The following is a 19,053-nucleotide window of genomic DNA, read 5'->3' on the forward strand; positions in this document are numbered from 1 at the left end:
AAAAAGTTTTTGGCCTCCACATGTCCCGTTTTCTCCCTCCCCTGCCTCCAGAAGCACTTTGTAGGCCAAAAACAGGCCCATTTTTGGTCTCCCAAACCCTGCGCACATCCCGTCTTCACCAACAAGGCACTCATTTTTTGCCTGCAGAGTGCTTCTGGGAACTGGGGAAAGTGAAAATGCAACAAGCGGCGGGTTCGGGAGGCCAAAAATGAGCTCATATTCGGTCTATAAGATGCACAGAAATTTTCACCCACTTTTAGAGGGGGAGTGTATCTTATACTCCGAAAAATACGATAAACATAAATGAAGGGATCCTGTGGAGAATTGATTATACCTGTATTAAAATCTTCCTCTTCTTCCTGTTGGTGAGGTTGCTCTCGAATAAAATTTTTCCTATAAACACGTCCATCAATTCTTATCAGAACTGGCCGTAGCACTTCCATGACCAATAACTGTATTTGGCTGAAAGAAAAATAAAATAAAATGTGCCTCATCACTTCTGTTTCTTATTCATCACAATATTAACAGTAATATATCACGTTCAGAGACGTCCACTGTAGAGAATAGGAAACTGAATAGGAAATGATTCATCTTTCTGGATCTAATTATTTGGATCTAATCTTCCAATACCTAATGTCACATATTTACATTTTCCTCAGTCATGGAGAGAATTATTTTTTCAGGATGAGAGAAGAATCCTGCTGGACTAGAAGTGACATGATAGCAGTGTTCCAATATCTCAGGGGCTGCCACAATGAAGAGGGAATCAAGCTATTCTCCAAAGCACCTGAGGGTAGGACAAGAAGCAATGGGTGGAAACTAATCAAGGAGAGAAGCAACTTAGAACTACGGAGAAATTTCCTGACAGTTACAACAATTAATCAATAGAACGACTTGCCTCCAGAAGTTGTGAATGTTCCAACAATGAAAGTTTTTAAGAAGAGATGGGACAACCACTTGTCTAAAATAGTACCAGGTTTCCTGTCTGAGCAGGGGGTTGGACTAGAAGACCTCCAAGGTCCCTTTCCAACTCTGTTATTCTATTATATCAGCACTGCACCAACTTTGTGCAGGCATTAGGAACCTCGGAAATGAAGAAAGATGCCATTTCATTATCATTATCACAATCAGAAACATACTGAATCTTAACAGAGCTGTTCAGCTCCTTTATCTTCCTAGGTTAACTAAAACTATTGGCGTTTGTTATCTGGATCAAATTTAACAAAAAACTGAATGAAAGCTGTCTAAATTATGTCTTTGAACCACATAAAATTTGTGACACAGGGAGACAAAAAAGGGAAAAGTATATATTATGACAGTTTTTTTTTCCATCCTGATGACCTCCAAATATGCTGGATTTAAATTTGCAAATCTAAAACCAGCAGGATACTATAGAACGCTGATCTAGATGCCAAACAGTATAATGTTCCTTTTCTTTCCAATAGTATTTTAATAGGATATTTTGGTAGATACTTATTTCATGCAAGGCTAAGAAAATGTGGTGCCAGCCAAAATGCCATTACTAAATTACTGAGAACTGCAAAATGTTTGATGATTGTATTAGAAATAGGAGAAAGGCAATCTGAAGTCAGTCTTGTATATATTGCAAAATAGCAAATCCACTGTGACAATATAAAGTTAGTGAGATTATTAATTCTTAAAGTTTATGCCTAGTAAGGAAGGGCAAAACATTATGGTTTGTAAAAAAAAATATTTTGGGAAGAGATTGAACCAAGGACTGGATTTCCCAAAAAACAACATGTTCACATATAAGGGTCACAATTCAAAAACCTCGTATATATCAATTTATTTGCAAAACATAATATTAAATATATGTTCTTCTTAACAATACTGCCCAAGCAGAATATCCATGTATAAAGGTAAAGGTTCCCCTCGCACATATGTGCTAGTTGTTCCCGACTCTAGGAACAGTGCTCATCTCCATTTCAAAGCTGAAGAGCCAGAGCTGTCTGAAGACATCTCCATGGTCAAGTGGCCGGCATAACTAAACACCAAAGGCACACAGAACACTGTTACCTTCCCACCAAAGATGGTTCCGATTTTTCTACTTGCATTTTTACATGCTTTCAAACTGCTAGGCTGGCAGAAGCTGGGACGAGTAACGGGAACTCACTCCGTTACGTGGGTCTAGTGATTCGAACCGCCAAACTGCCTACCTTTCTGATTGACAAGCTCAGCGTCTTAGCCACAGAGCAGTTAGCAGTAGCAATAGCAGTTAGACTTATATACCGCTTCATAGGGCTTTCAGCCCTCTCTAAGCGGTTTACAGAGTCAGCATATCACCCCCACAGTCTGGGTCCTCATTTCACCCACCTCGGAAGGATGGAAGGCTGAGTCAACCTTGAGCCGGTGGGATTAGAACCGATGAACTGCAGATAACAGTCAGCTGAAGTGGCCTGCAGTACTGCACCCTAACCACTGCGCCACCACAGAGCCACTGCGTCCCTTCCATCCATGCATGAATGGAGTCAATAGCATTGCTAGATACCAGATGTTAGAAAAACATAGCTGAGGGAGGTCATTACCTTTATATTCTGCTTTTTGAGATTCCAGAAGCAACTTAGGAATCAGTCATTCTGTTTAGAAACCAAACATAGGACTGTATATTCCAAAGCAATTCTTCTGTTACTCGTGTCTTTCTCAAAAGAAGACTTACAATGTCTGCCTTGTAGTTACATTCACCTAGCATGATGCTTGACCAAAAATTACTAATAACTAGAAAACCCCTTGGGTTAACATTTCAGAGATATCTGACACTGGGTCATGGCAACGGGCTTATTTTCTTGTTGGTTTACTGTACTTCATTGTCCATCCAAGCAACTTCTTCAATCTGAACAAGTTGGTCAGGAGAACCTGAGTGGGCAGAGAATTATATAATGCCAACTCTTAAAATTCTTAGGGGCCTTCCGGCACCAACTTTCCCAAAGTGTGTGGCAATATGTTGATTTAGATTCTCAGTCTTCCAGGTAGAATTGTTTGGAAATCGAGTCACGGAAACAGAATTCTCTGCCTACTCAGACTGAAGAAGCGGCTTGGATGGGCAGTAGAACATTGTCTCAAATCAACAAGAAAATAAGTCCACTCAGGCATTTCAGAGGTATTTCCTTACCAGATTCTTCAGGGTCTTTAAAAATGAGAGTGTATCTGCTGTACTGCCTTCACTGGAAAAGTTGGGATGAAAATAGCCCATGTTGAACTGTATACAGTCAAACATCAGCATAGAAATTGTTTTGTTTTGTGACATTTTGTATTATGTCATAAACTGTTTAGCCCGTGCTTAACTTTATAGCAGTCAAACATCAGCACAGGAAATATTTTATAGCATTTTGCATTATGTCATAAACTGCTTTATGAGAATGCTTATGTCATTAAATGGTTTATAAAATTAGTCAGATTTCAATTTCACAGGAGTCATGGATGCTGGATTTTGGATACAAGTTAGCCCCTTGGAAGAACTTTGGTTCTAAAGTAGCTTGCTCTATGGTGCATCGTTTTGCCCGGTTAAAGGTTGCAGGAATCAAAGTTTTAGTATAAGCTGTTCTCCTGTTGTTACCACTGTATTTCTTAAAAAGAGGAGTTGCAAAGGCTGCTGTAATGGTTTGTGGGAATAACCTTGGGAGGGGGAAGGACCACAGCCAAGGGATTGGGTTAGATAAGAGGCAGCTTATCCCACCAAAAAATTGGACATGGTAAACATCTCAGCAAGAACTCTCCCCATTGTCTTGGGCTGTATAGGAGAAATCTACTTTTGAGACTTGCAAGATTTTTTGACAGTAACTTATAATAAAGTAGAACTAGTTCATCTGGGCATGCTTCTAGTCTGGACTACCTTACAACTCCTTGTGGCTATGTTCACACAGTATGGCACACAGCCACATATTAATAAAAATAAGAACAACATCTGCCTATCCCAGGTTGTTGGGAAGGACTTGATAGGCAGATAAAAATGCCAAATCAAAGTCTAAACACCTGGCTAACTGTACTACGAAGCATAACAACAACAACAATTTAATTCTGGTGGTTTATCAGCACACTGGGTGCCATACCCAAAAATCTCGCATTAAAAAAAAAAGACGTACTTGACATCATTTCCATCTGTCAATTACAAAAGGACATGGTGTTTGGACCTACACATATATGCCAAGACATATCATATCTTAGGTTCTTGGGAAGAAAAATGCCCCAATGTACAAACCAGAAGTCATTCCCAAACGTTCGGTTTGCAAGTTGGGTTGTTTTTCGCCCTCCAGAGGCTTCAAGGAAGCCTCCGGAGGGCAAAAAATGGCCGAAAATGAAAGCAGAAGTCATGCGCGCGCTGGAACTGACAGGGCAACACCTCGCGTACCCTAACAAATGGCTCTGCGTGCCAACTGTGCCAAATAGCAATAGCAGTTAGACTTATATACCGCTTCATAGGGCTTTCAGCCCTCACTAAGCGGTTTACAGAGTCAGCATATTGCCTCCAACAACAATCTGGGTTCTCATTTTACCCACCTCGGAAGGATGGAAGGCTGAGTCAACCCTGAGCCGGTGAGATTTGAACAGCCGAACTGCAGAACTGCAGTCAGCTGAAGTAGCCTGCAGTGCTGCATTTAACCACTGCGCCACCTCGGCTCTGATGTCAAAGGTTTGACATCACGGCCCTATACCATTTCTTAAAGACTTCTAGTGTTGGGGCATTCACAACTTCTGCAGGCAAGCTGTTCCTATGATTAATTGTTCTAACTATCAGGAAATTTCTCCTCAGTTCTAAGTTGCTTCTTTCCTTGATTAGTTTCCACCCACTGCTTCTTGTTCTACCCTCGGGTGCTTTGGAGAATAGCTTGACTCCCTCTTCTTTGTGGCAACCCCTGAGATATTGGAACACTGCTGTCATGTCTCCCCTGGTCCTTCTTTCATAAGACTTGACATACCGAGTTCCTGCAACCGTTCTTATCCTGTATGAATGGAACAGGATCATTCCGGGTGCATCATTGGAGGTGAATTTATTTCACCCATTCTACGTCTCTTACTCGGATCTTTTTTGCAATTCGCAGAATGGGTACAAGTATGCTCAGAATCTCTTTTGCAGTTTCAACCGCTCCAGCCCGTCCCGATCTTACCTCCCTTAGCTCTTTGGTCGAGGGATTAAACGCTTAACAGACAGACCGGCCCCGGCAGACCCGGCTGCCCTTACGTGGTCCCAACTCCGAATGGGACAAACCGGACCAACCGCGGCTACACGCGGCGCTTTTTCAATTGCAAGCAGCCCTTCGCCCTTGCTGATTGGGGCGCGAAGGGAGGGGAGGGGCAGACTATCAATGCAACCCAGCACGGTGGTTGCAAAGGCAAAGGGGTTGCAAAACCCAGCAACAGATTCAGACGACCGCAATCTGAACCCGTGTTTGTGGTCTGGGATCCGTACAAGTGAAAAGGGTATTTTGCCGTCGGGACCCAGAAATCCAATGTTTGGGACCCACAATCCAAATTTCCTGCGGTGCTGCTGCTAAACCCTCATTCTTTTCCACTCAACTGGTATCTGAGACGAGAAACCGGCTTCTGCCGGAGTCCACGAACCCTACAAACTTCCCCCGAATCCAAACCTCCCCTCTCAGGCTTGTGTCTCCATCGGCCCCTTTATTTATAGGCTTCCTGGCCACGCCCTTTTCTTGACGCACCAATCAGGAGGTACCCGAGGGCGCGCTTCTATGACCGAAGCTCCCGCCAGAGGCACCGCCCCTCTGGTGGCGGACCGGTGTGGGGACTGCGTCACTGGCGGCTTGGCTTCTGTCGGATTTGAATGGCTTCCGTCTCCGAGTCGCCCGCCTTCTCTCGTTAAGACCTAACCTATCGCGATATTTCTCCATCCCTACCGGCCGGAGGAGGACGGGACCATCCTGGATAATCTGGACGCCTGGTAACCGTAACAAGCTGCCTTGTCCCCCCTCTCGCCCCCCCCCCGAATCTTCCGTCTCCTTCTTTGCCTCTTCTTGGTTAGGCGATGCAGCAGCAGCGCAAAACACCGGAAAAGAGAATCGGCTGCTTTGCTCGGCCGGGTTCCTCGCTTTTGAGCGGCGAATGGCACATCAGAATAGAATAGAAAATAGAATAGGGATAGAAATAGGAATAGAATAAGGATAAGGACAGAATAGGAATAGGAATAGGTTAAGGATAAGGACAGGACTACAATACAATACAATACAATACAATACAATTCTTTATTGGCCAAGTGTGATTAGACACACAAGGAATTTGTCTTTATAGCAATAGCAATAGCAGTTAGACTTATATACCGCTTCATAGGGCTTTCAGCCCTCTCTAAGGGTTTACAGAGTCAGCATATCGCCCCCACAGTCTGGGTCCTCATTTCACCCACCTTGGAAGGATGGAAGGCTGAGTCAACCTTGAGCCGGTGAGATTAGAACCGCTGAACTGCAGATAACAGTCAGCTGAAGTAGCCTGCAGTGCTGCATTTAACCACTGCGCCACCTCGGCTCTTTATGTTCTCAGTGTACATAAAAATAAAAGATACATACATTACGAATCATAAGGTACAACACTTAATGATAGTCATAGTCATAGGATACAAATAAGCAATCAGGAAACAACCAATATCAATATAAATCGTAAGGATACAAGCAACAAAGTTACAGTCCTCTAGTCATAAGTGGAAGGAGATGGGTGATGGCAACGATGAGAAGACTAATAGTAATAGTAATGCAGCCTTAGTAAATAGTTTGACAGTGGTGAGGGAATTATTTGTTTAGCAGAGTGATGGTGTTTGGGAAAAAAACTGTCCTTGTGTCTAGTTGTCTTGGTGTGCAGTGCTCTGTAGCGTCGTTTTGAAGGCAGTAGTTGAAACAATTTATGTCCAGGATGCGAGGGGTCTGTAAATAGTTGCATGGCCCACTTTTTGACTCATGCAGTCTACAGGTCCTCAATGGAAGGCAGGTTGGCAGTAATTGTTTTTTCTGCAGTTCTAGTCCGCTAAAGTCTGTGTCTGTCTTGTTGGGTTGTAGAACCAAACCAGACAGTTATAGAGGTGCAGATGACAGACTCAATGATTCCTCTGTAGAACTGTATCAGCAGCTCCTTGGATAGTTTGAGCTTTCTGAGTTGGCGTAGAAGGAACATCAGCGAGTAGAATGCAATAGAATAGAATAACAGAGCTGAAAGGGACCTTGGAGGTCTTCTAGTCTAACTCTCTGCTTAGACAGGAAACCCCTAGAATAGATATTATTTCAAACAAATGTGTGTTGTGGCTGGTGTGATGCAGGTGGGAGGGTTGGGGGTTTGCTTCTTGTCCACTATCCTTACACAAATGCAAATGACCAGTGGCGTTATTTCACTAAATTTGCAAACTGCTTTTCCTAACATAATAGCAATAGAACTTAGACTTATATACCGTTTCACAGGGCTTTACACCCTTCATTAAGCGATTTACAGAGTTGGCATATTGCCCCCGATAGGGTAGATTGGAGGGAATTTTTTTAACCTTCTTAGGTTTCCCTGCTGTTTGCATATGTTTTCCTACCTTCCAGATCTTTTTACCTCCTTGGTTGAAAAGTGTTGGTGGGCTCTTTATTTGCTGCCCTTGTGCACGTGTTTTGGAAAATATTTCATTGAAAGTAGCAGGAGAAATTATGTTGACTAAATTATGAATGGGATGCAGATTAACCTACATGAATTCAATTTGAGAAACTAATTTCATATACGGTACTCTCTGTGTGTGTGTGTGTGTGTGTATGTATGTGTATGTATGTGTATGTATGTGTGTGTGTATGTATGTATGTGTATATATATATATACACATACATACATACATACATACATACATATATATATATATATAAAATATAGTTTCACAACCCCTGGTATGGGAGGAAGCTAACTGCTTCCATTAGCTGTCAATCGGCTCGTCACAAGAGTCCATCACGACAGAAACCCAATATTTTTACTGTTGCCTTTGTTGTATTTCTGTAATATTTGTGCTGATAAATAAATAAAGGGAGACTAGTATAGATCTATTTCAAGCTATTTAGCTCTCATCAGCTAGCCATACCCTTACTGGGATTCGAACCTGTGCTATATTACATCTTAGGCAGACGTCTTAGCCATTAAGCCACAGGTCCTCCTCCTTATCAGCTGAAGCCAGGGAGGAAGGTATATATTTAGTTTCACAACCCCTGGTATGCCCCAATTATGGGAGGAAGCTAACTGCTTCCATTAGCTGTCAATCGGCTCATCACAAGAGTCCATCACGACAGAAACCCAAAATTTTTACTGTTGCCTTTGTTATATTTGTGTTATATTTGTGCTGAGAAACCCAGAGTGGATTTGAACCAGACACTCCCCAGTGCCAACCGAGTACATTAGCCACTACATTTTGTTGATACTTGTTTTAATAAAGTTAGATGGAAATATAAGGGCTGCTGTTAACATTAGAATTGGAGGTAATTTATTGACCAAATGTTGAATTTCTAATTCTATCATCATTGGCTACGCTTGTTAGGACTGATGGAGGAAGAAATTCAATAATTGGATCCAACATGTTGCATATACTTGTCATCTTCCTCCATCTTCCCTGAGTCTTCGCACCGCCCGGTTTTGGGTCAACGTTCGGGGCTCAGGACCCCGGACAGCAGCCAGAGTTCTGGAGAGCTGGTTGAGTTTGTAAAGAAAATTCGGGGTTAATGTCAGGGTTCCAAGTAACACCTCTAACAAAAGAAGACTCTGAAGTTTGAGTTTCCTCAAAGTTCCATTTTATTAGAGGTGTCATATTGGCACATCTGGGAAAACCCAAATCTAAAAGCTTCCAGGTTTTCCCCACCCAAACGAAAGTCCAAGTCCCTGCCCACACCCACATGTCCATCACATGGCCCAATCAGGCCCCTTCCCAACTGGAGATGCCTCCCAGCCACACCACTCCAGGTGCAGGGCAAGATGTCCATGACTCTCTGAGAAAGGAATGTTATTTTGATTATATATATATATATATATATATATATATATATATATATATATATATATATATATATATATATATATATATATATATATATATATATATATATATATATATATCCCATACTCCATATAATTCCCCCCTCCCATTTTCTCAAAGCATTAAATGTGGCAGGCCTGAAGGTCCAAAGCAAAAGATGGCTTCCACCCTTGACACTTGTACTGGAAGTTAAATATCATGGTTGACCTAGAAAAACTTAAAATATAGTAAATTGGAATAAGCATGACTTCTGAACCAAAGCAAAGATGATTCACAGTCTGGTGGCTACGCAGAACCAAGAAAACATAGATTTTAAGATAAGGAAGTGCCAATGGTGTCATTCCCAACTTCAAACCAGTGTACTGCATCCTGTTGATGCCTTTTTAATGAATGCATGTATTTTCCTTAGCACTGACAGGTGAGACATGCACTTACAGACCTACTCCAGAATACTGTATTTTTTTCTGCTTTGACTCCAGAGTGTTACATCTTCCTAATAAATAAGAACTTTGATGATTGGATCGAAGATCCACCTGCTCCAATACTGACTTCCCACAGTGATGCTGAGTACCAAAATAAAGCAGTCGAATGATAAAGCGCTGTTACTCTTAAGGATGATTAGACATTCCAGTTCTAGTCTACTCAATTTAGTGTAGGAACCAGGCACATACCTTAACCAACCAGAAACATATTCCAAATCCCACAAACCTGACTGGCCATCAAGTGGCAACCACAGAATTTGCTTAAGTCTAGCTTTGTGTAAATGCCAAATATTTTGAGTAGCAGTAATTTCCATGTTCACAACCCATGCATCTGTCAAAGGCACAGTAATATCTTAGATATTAGACCCTGCATCGGGAAATTGAACTTTCTTGATAGATAGCTGGGAAAAATGGTTTAAATGTTTAAACTGTAGTCAAGAATACACTGAATTCAGAATATTGGTACTACTCCCGCCCCGCCTTAAATTTGTACTTCTCAAAGATGTGTTTTAATTGGTACTCCATAACTAAAACATTTTGCAATGCAGTTCGTTAAGCAAAAAGTAAGAACTTCCTATTCATTCAATGGAGACCTATAGAAGGCCTACCAAACATATTATTTATAGTGGCAAGTCAAATGTTGATGGTTTTTAAACACTTCATTAAATTTAATTGCAGGTAGTCCTCGATTTACAACAGTTCATTTAGTGATCGTTCGAAGTTACAACGGGATTGAAAAAAAGTGATTTATGACTGTTTTTCACTCTTATGACTCTTGTAGCATCCTCATGGCCACATAATCCAAATTCAGATGCTTGGGAATTGATTTATATTTATGAAGGTTGTAGTGTCCTATGGTCGTGTGACCACCTATTACACTGATGGCTAACCTTTTTGTTCTCATGTGCTGAAAGTGCATGCGCAACAGCACGCACTTGCCCACACCCATAATGCAATGCATGTGTGACACCCCATGTGCCCCCCCTATGCTGCATGCGATCTCCTGTGCTCCCCCACGCATGCATGCACACCAGTGGTGGGTTTCAAAAAATTTTAGAACCTCTTCTGCAGGTGTGGCCTGCTTTGTGGGAGTGGCTTGCCGGCCATATGACTGGGTGGGCATGGCCAACTTGTAAAATGTGGTGAAACTCACTTAACAATGCTCTTGCTTAGCAACCAAAATGTTGGCTCAGAAATTCTGGCATTTGAAGCACGCAAGTCTTAAAGCTGTCAAGTTACAAGACCCTTGCACCCCTAACCCTTTAGAAAAAAAATCCAGGGGTGTTCAAAGTTGACAGCTTTAAGACTTGTGGACTTCAACTCCCAGAATTCCTCCTCTCGCTCTTCATCTTGATGATGATGTGCGGATGGGCGGGGGGAGGGAGCTGGAACCTGTTCTAAACAGTTCTGTAGATTTGTGGAACCTCTTCTATAGAAGAAGTTAGAACTGGCAGGAACCCACCCCTGATTCACACCCATGTACGGCAGAGACCCAAAAATCAGCTGGCCGGCAGGAGGCATTCACGCATGCACAGTGGAGCTGAGCTGGGACGACAGCTCGCGTGCCTGCAGAGAAGGCTCCGCATGCCACCTGTGGCACATATACCATAGGTTCGCCATCACGGACCTATTACCAAGCAAAGTCACATGATCACCTATTACCAAACAAAGTCAATGGGGAATCCAGATTCACTTAACTTTGTCACTAACTTAACAATTTCAGTGATTCACTTCATTGTGGCAAGAAAAGTCATAAAGTGGGGCAAAACTCACTTATTCACTTGACAACAGAAATGTTGGGCTCAATTGTGGTTGTAAGTTGAGGGCTACCTGTATAAGATAAAATACATTCAGAAACAGAAGATATGAATGTTAAGAGAGCTACAGAAAGAAAGAAGAAAAAAGTGTGTGACTTCTGACCTTATTTTTGGTGCAGTAGAATACAAAAAAAAGTTATAACTTCAATCTTTTTGTTACATTCCTAAATCTTCCAAACCATTTCTGTCACAGCATAGTCATTCTAGTTTTCGAAACCTAAAATCAAATTTATTTATTTATTTCAGTTTGAAATACAAAGTCCAGAAGTGGTTTCCAAGTAGAGATAAAACTAGATAGATTCTTCTCTTTAAAACTCTCAATTTTGCCTTAGATGCTGATAATTGTATTCAAACAAAAAAAAAAAGCCTCAAATTTCTGTTGATAGTGAAAGCACCAAGGTTGCAAATTTAACGAAGAAATTTGCAAAGGCGAATCTTGTTTACTTGAATTGCCTTTTGAGTGAAATCTGACCCTGTTTCCTGCATAGCCAGTTTTCTCTGTTCAACATCACAATAGATGTTATAGGATGAAATACTTTGTGTGATAAGAAGGTGGCATCCAGATGAAAAACCTGAAAGAAAAGTTGGTTGAAAGCCCACGAATTCCATGAACTGCAGGTTAATTCACTTCCAACAGCAAAAGCAACTTGGTTTTAGAAATGTATGCATTCTTTCTAAGACAGCTGTATTGCTTACTCAGAGAAATGGTGAGGAAGGGGTTTACACCTCAGTGAGATGAATAGATTCCCTCTTTTATATATATATATATATATATATATATATATATATATGTGTGTGTGTGTGTGTGTGTGTGTGTGTGTGTGTGTGTGTGTGTGTTGTATTTGTGCTGATAAATAAATAAAGGGAGACTAGTATAGATCTATTTCAAGCTATTTAGCTCTCATCAGCTAGCCATACCCTTACTGGTATTAGAACCTGTGCTGTATTGCATCTTAGGCAGATGTGTTAACCATTAAGCTACAAGGTTCTTCTCCTTATCAGCTGAGCCAGGGAGAAAGGTATATATTTAAAGTCACAACACTGAGAGCTAAATAGCTTGAAATAGATCTATACTAGTCTCCCTTTATTTATTTATCAGCACAAATACAACACAAATGTAACAAGGGCAACAGTAAAAATGTTGGGTTTCTGTCTGGATGGTCTCTTGTGATGAGCCGATGGACAGAGAATGGAAGCAGTGAACTTCCTCCCATATTTGGGCATACCAGGGGTTGTGACTTTAAACATATATATATGTATGTATGTATGTATGTATGTATGTATGTACTGTATATACTCGAGTATAAGCCTAGTTTTTCAGCCCACTTTTTGGGCTGAAAAAAGCCGCCTCGGCTTATACTCGAGTCAGTGAAAAATTTGCCCGAAATGGAGGAGAAAAAGGGGCGGGGCCATGCCGCTGGGTGACACTCGTGAATGGCCCAGTGCCCCTGTGAGTTTCCCCTCCCTCTGTGTCAGTTTGCCGCGCAGCGCGCACCGCACCATCCCCCCTCCTCACGTTCTAATGTAATGCAGGGCTGTCTTACGATTCCCCTTCCTCCCCCTCCTGCCGCTCTGCAACGATGTCCCACCTCCTCCTTGTTATGGCAAGCAGCCACATAGCGATGTCCCACCTCCTCTGGTACAGTGATCCAATGATAGGAATCACTGTGCCGTGTGTCATAGGAGGCGGGACATCGCTCCCGCGGCTGCACGGGACATCATCATCACAGCGGGACATCAGCATCATGAGGTGAGTGAAGTATTTCATTGAATACACCGCTAGTTTACTGTTTTTCTTTGAAATAAATATTCAAAAACATTATTGGTATCTATCTATTTTTATTTTTGAAATTTACCGGTAGCTGCTGCATTTCCCACCCTAGGCTTATACTCGAGTCAATAACTTTTCCAGTTTTTTGTGGTAAAATTAGGTGCCTCGGCTTATATTCGGGTCGGCCTATACTCGAGTATATACGGTATGTGTATGTATATGTATATATTTTAAAACAAACAAACACACACAAAACATAGAAACCATCCTGGTTACATACAGTATGTCGATTGGTTAGAAAGCTTTTGTGCGTCCTCACAATAGTCTTCACTTGCAATTTATATAGAATCTCATATCATCAATCTAATATATATGTGTACAATTATTTTCATTGTTAAACATTCATTTGACTATATTATTACATCCTTTTATGTGAGATATTGTAAATTTATAATAAATTTATATTATGGCATTTCATTACTTCATCCTAAAACCATCCAATAATATTACATCTTTATATTATATTCTATATAAAATTGTTTATCTTTAGTTACAAAACTTTTGGGCATCCTCTCCATAGTCCTCACGTACAATTTGTATAAAATTTCATATTATCAATCTAGTGTATATATGTGCATTATTATCATTGTTAATCATTTATTATTTGACTATAACTATTATTGCTTCATTTTATGCGTAATATTCTAAATTTAACTAAATTTAAATTGAGATGAATACATTCCCATGGACCCTGCTAGAGAAGATCCTTGTTTGGGAAGAAAAAGGTGAAACAGTCTTTACAGTTTGCAATTACAAAACCAGTGAAGCAGATGATGAGCTGACATACAAAGAAATATTGTGCAGACAACATAATAGAATGGAACAAGGAAAAATCCAGCAGATAAGCTATGGATACAGATTTTCAGCTGTTTGGTAAACAGGGGCATTTATTTTAACAATATTGGCTTCCTTGTAGAATTTACTATATATTTGCCTGTAAAACAAATGTCTCGTTATGAATAATATTTGGACAGATGAAAAAAGACAAATGGAATTGACATCTCTGAAACACTGCTTATTGTGGGAGTCAGCTATAATAATACTATACTGAATTCTACAATTTCTTCTTTAAAAAAAACAAAAGTATTCATTTTTTTTTTTTAAAAATCATTCTATAGGAAATACCTGTTAGGTGAATAGTCAAGAAGAGCAATTCTCACCATTTATGATTTTTGAGGAGAACGGCTAGACTCAAAAAGACAGACTGCTGTTTTAGATTTTGGTTTGTTTTAGTAAGTTTGTCTAGGAGAAAAACAAGTTACAGTTAAGCACAAATAAACAGGTAAATTTACATAAATCAACATGCCTTTTTCACACACACACACACACACACACGCACACACAGGCACACTTCTGGAAAACTGGTCACACTAGGTATTGTTCCAGAGCGGGGATTCTGCCAGTTCGCCCCAGTTCGGGTGAACCAGTAGTGGTAGCAGCGGGAGGCGACGCCCACCCATCCAGATGTCATCACAGATGATCTGCGCATGCTCAGAAGGGCTGTGCACTCCTGGTTCCAAACTGGTAGCAAAGATTGGAGCATTTGATGCCTGTATTGTTCTTTGAAGACCTTCCTGCTACTAAGTAAGATGTATTCACCGTAGCCTGGAAATGCCTTTCTTCCAATCATTTGAAGAGGAATTATAGAGTTGGAAGGCACCTTGGAAGTCTTGTAGTCCAACCCTCTGCTCAAGCAGGAGACCTTATACCAGCGATGGCGAGCCTTTTTTGGCTCGTGTACCATAAGTGGGGAGAGCGCAGGGGGGTCGTGTGCGGGTGTGCCACACCCATTATGCAACGTGCGACTCCCCAGTGTGAATGCGCGCATGAGAGGCCCTCCCCCCATTTTTTTGCATGCTTTTTTCACCCTCCCCAGACTCCAGAGGTTTATAGGAGCCTGGGGAGGGCGAAAACAGCCTCCCCTCCCCGGAGACCCTCCGGAGGCTTCAGGGACCTTCAGGAGGCTTTTTTGCCCTTCTTAGGGCAAAAAAATGACCCTATGAGCAAACCGGATTGTAGGGTCGGTTTAAGCCCCCCCTCCCCCCCGGAGGCTTCCGGGAAGACTCCTGAAGGTCCCTGAAGCCTCGGGAGGACTTAAACCGACCCTATGAGCAAACTGGAAGTCTGTTCCCGAACTTTCGGTTTGCCCATAGGGCCGGTTTTTCTACGCTCTGGAGGCTTGAGGGAAGCTCCTGAAACTTCCCGAGGGCCTCGGGGTGGGGAGGCTGTTTTTACTCTCCACAGGCTCCTATAAAGCCTCTGGAGCCTGGGGAGGGCGAAAAATGGCTTTAAAAAAGGCTGAACTCAGCTGGCCAGCGCGCGCATGCACACTGGCCATCTGACAGGGCAATGACTCGCGTGCCTTGACAAATTGCTCTGTGTGCCACCTGTGGCACGCGTGCCATAGGTTCGCCATCCCGGCCTTATACTATTCTGGACAAATGGCTGCCCAGTCTCTTATTAGAAACCTCAAATGATGGAGCACCCACAACCTCTGAAGGCAATGACTAAATTCTGAAGGATTTGGAGAAGACCGTGAAGCTGAAAGAAAGAAAACATCGTTTTGCTGGCAATCGTGCCAAATATTTATGATTTGCTAGTCATTTCATTACAGGATCTGTGATGAGGATCTGTTCCAATTGTTCTAAACCCATGGTCTCAAATTAAGTGAAAACATTTAGTAATGAGACAGTGAAGTGCATGGGTATACTAATGGATCTCACTGCCTACCCTATAATTAGTCAGCATAATAGTTGATCATTTCGCTGTTGTGACCCCCACAAAGATGTCAATATGCACATGAGCTTGTTCAGTGATGCTAGAAAGACACACACAACACACACACACACACACACACACACCTTTTGGTGGTGGGACTTATTAATTTGAGGCATGTTCTTCTTTCAGAAATCCCTGCCAAAGCCATGAAGTGTTTTGCATAAAGATTGAAGAGGTAGTGTAACAAAGTAGCTCATGTTTTGATAATTATGGCAAGAAATGTACAAAACAACCCACAGCACTTCCTCTATTGACTGTTTTGAAGTTGGTTCTGCTTCTTTCTGTTACTTGGAAAAAGTCTTAAAGTTTTTTGCTTTATTTATCATGCTATTGTATATGTATATAGCAATTAGGGATAGAAACCAATGGTTGTCTATCAAGATTAGAGAAGCTAAACCCTGAGCAGAAAATGCTTGATTTAATTGATAATTATAAATAAGTGTGTGTGTGTGTGTGTGTATGATTTTTATTTCAGTACAGTGGTGGATTGCAGGCGGTACGCTCTGGTACTGGCATACTGGTGCCTGCTGGGAGCACCAGGTATCATTCCGGTGCGGTGTTCCGGAGGGCCTACCCGCCTGCCCTCGTTCCTTACCTGTATTTGAAGGAAATGGGGCAACTGCGCAGGCGCATGCAGCGTACGGTGCCTGCATGATGCTCCAAGCAGCTGGAGCATCGCGGAGGTGTCACGGAGCATCACAGGAGGTGAGGGTGTATGCGCTGCTGCGTGGCTACCGGGCCCCGTTGCACCGTATCGGTTGCAATGAGATTCGGAACCACCACTTTTTCAGCACTTATATATTCATGCATTTCAGACCCAACGTCTCGCTTGAACAACTTCCTGGAGTGAGCTCCTGTTACTTATCCCAGTTTCTGCCAACCTAGCAGTTCAAAAGCATGTAAAACTGCAAGTAGAAAAATAGGAACCACCTTTGGTAAGAAGGTAACAGCATTCCGTACCCCTTCGGCATTTAGTCATGCCGGCCACATGACCACAGAGAGGTCTTCAGACAGCGCTGACTCTTTGGCTTTGAAATGGCGATGAGCACTGTCCCCTAGAGTCAGGAACGACTAGCACATATGAGCGAGGGGAACCTTAACCTTAAGGTACTGGAATATTTGTTTATGTGTGTATACACACACATATACCTGCCTACTGTTTTGGAATTAGCTTTTTGTAAATCTGCTGAATTATCTTTAAGGGAACACCTACAATAGTTGTGATTCTAATTTCGAGTTTATGAATGTATGTTTATTTACTTCTATCCCTTTATGATTTTTGCCAATAATTCAAGATGGCAAACACACCTAATTCTCCTTCCTCCACCCATTTTTCACACAACAACAACTCGTAGAGGTAATTTGGCCTGAGAGAGAGAGTGACTGGCCCAAGGTCACCCAGCTGGTTTTCATGCCTAAGGCACTACTAAAACTTTAACCACCTAACTAGCTTTACCAATTTAACAATCTAAGCACATTCCAGTTTTCAGGTTGTGTGGCTAAGCAGATTTTATACAACAGTTTGGATTCCCAACTGTTCAAGTTATAGAGAAAGTGTATTTGCATGCTAATAATCTCAAAGATGGATGCTCTTTGTGCTGGGAGAGACAGCTGCATCTGTTCCTCTTTTTTTTTTTTGTATTTTAGAATCAGTGAATTGGTTTTATTGATGTCAGGTCTCTTGTTATAATAAGAGACATTGGATTCTTAGTCTTAGTTTCTTATTTTTGTCCTTTTTATAAGAAATCCAATGGATGTTGTATACTTTCATGCGAATATTTTTTTCTGGCTTTTGCTAGAGCAATTAATACAAGTTCAAAAAATCGTTTTCTTAATTTTCTCTCCCTAACAAGCTTTTAGAACAGTGGTTCTCAATCATGAAGGCTTGATGCAAGTCATCTTCTTTTAATGACTCCATAATCCCTTGCAGGGTGGAGTCTGGGCAACTGAATGGAGCTGAGAGTTTATTGGCCGGATGCCCTCTCTGTCGCCAATGCATAGCTTTGTTCATCGGATATATTCACATTGTGCCCAGAGAGAGAGAAACATCTGCCTCTACCTAGGATCGAACTCACAGCTTCCAGATTGTGAGGCGAGAGCCCCACCTCTAGGCCACCGCACCACTCCTTTGCAGGCTAGTGTTTTAAATCTTAAGTCTTGGTGGTCCGTGTAGTGAGGAAGATGCATTTTCTCTAACAAACACTGGCATGCCATGCTGGGCCATTGATTGGGTAGTGCACCTGTGAAAAAGGCAGTAAGGGATTTTCTAATGAAAGAAGAAGATATTGTTGAACATGGATTTAGTAATGACTGCAGTAGATTTTCAGCAAATTAACAGAAAGCAACAGCTGCCTTCTGCTATGCCTATATTAACACCTGGAAAGTCTTATTTCGGTTGTGAGACCAATATGATCATATTCGGCAAGTAGCCTTAACGTTTCATTAATTCTAACTTTGAAATGGTGTGACAAAGACTTTGCTTGCCTTTTAATAGAATTATGATGGGGCCCAGGGATTTGTAAAACTTGGAACAGTCCTTTCACCCCCTTTTCATTTCAGAAGCATGACAGTAATTTTGTAGTTCTACAAGGGCCCCAGTTGAGGTTCCACCACAAATCCGCGAAGCCCTTATCCGCGGAGACATAAGCGCGAAGACTAATTCGCGCCGTTCGAAGCGCTAAGGAAAAACGCGACCCTACCGCGATGACATAATCGCGGAGGGCAAATCCGCACATTCCCAAGCACTCAGCATCCTAAACCTAACCCTAAACCTAACCCTAAACCTAACCCTAAAACAAACCCCTAAACCTAATCCTAACCCTTACCTAAATTTAAATCCGCTTTCTGCCGCCGTGCTGTTTTAAAGCGCCCTTCTGTCGCTGCGCTGTTGTCGCGGCGGTGATGACGCGCAGTGATGATGTTGTGGCTTTAGCGATGCAATTTTATCACCGCTATTTTGATGAGCGCGGTTTTGTTGTGCCACGCCCAGTTGAAGGGAGGAAGGAGCTCCCAAGCTCTGTTTTTGGCTGCCACGGCCTCCTGCAGCCCTTTGCCAGTGAAACCGAGCTCAAGGCCTACATCTGGCCCACAGGAAAATAGTAAAGGACCAGCCCGTGGTGCCTCTGCCAGCAAAAACGGAGC

General features: G+C 42.0%; 2 protein-coding genes across 2 annotated transcripts in view; one reads left to right on the forward strand and one right to left on the reverse strand.

Moving 5' to 3' along the window:
- ASCC1 (activating signal cointegrator 1 complex subunit 1) overlaps positions 1 to 5,592 on the reverse strand; it is a 133,062-nt gene extending 127,470 nt beyond the window's left edge. Inside the window, exons 1-2 of the mRNA XM_032232339.1 lie at positions 5,124 to 5,592; positions 335 to 462 (exon numbers count right to left, since the gene is read on the reverse strand). Of these exons, the coding sequence (XP_032088230.1) occupies positions 335 to 443 (109 nt within the window). The 5' untranslated portion in view covers positions 444 to 462; positions 5,124 to 5,592. The remainder of the gene's footprint in view (positions 1 to 334; positions 463 to 5,123) is intronic.
- Positions 5,593 to 16,397: 10,805 nt separating this feature from the next.
- The window catches only part of ANAPC16 (anaphase promoting complex subunit 16), a 29,657-nt gene continuing 27,001 nt past the window's right edge, over positions 16,398 to 19,053 (forward strand). Inside the window, 1 exon segment of the mRNA XM_032232331.1 lies at positions 16,398 to 16,617. Within this exon segment, the coding sequence (XP_032088222.1) occupies positions 16,564 to 16,617 (54 nt within the window). The 5' untranslated portion in view covers positions 16,398 to 16,563.

This window comes from Thamnophis elegans, chromosome 15 (genome assembly GCF_009769535.1).
Source record: "Thamnophis elegans isolate rThaEle1 chromosome 15, rThaEle1.pri, whole genome shotgun sequence".
Classification (NCBI taxonomy): domain Eukaryota; kingdom Metazoa; phylum Chordata; class Lepidosauria; order Squamata; family Colubridae; genus Thamnophis; species Thamnophis elegans.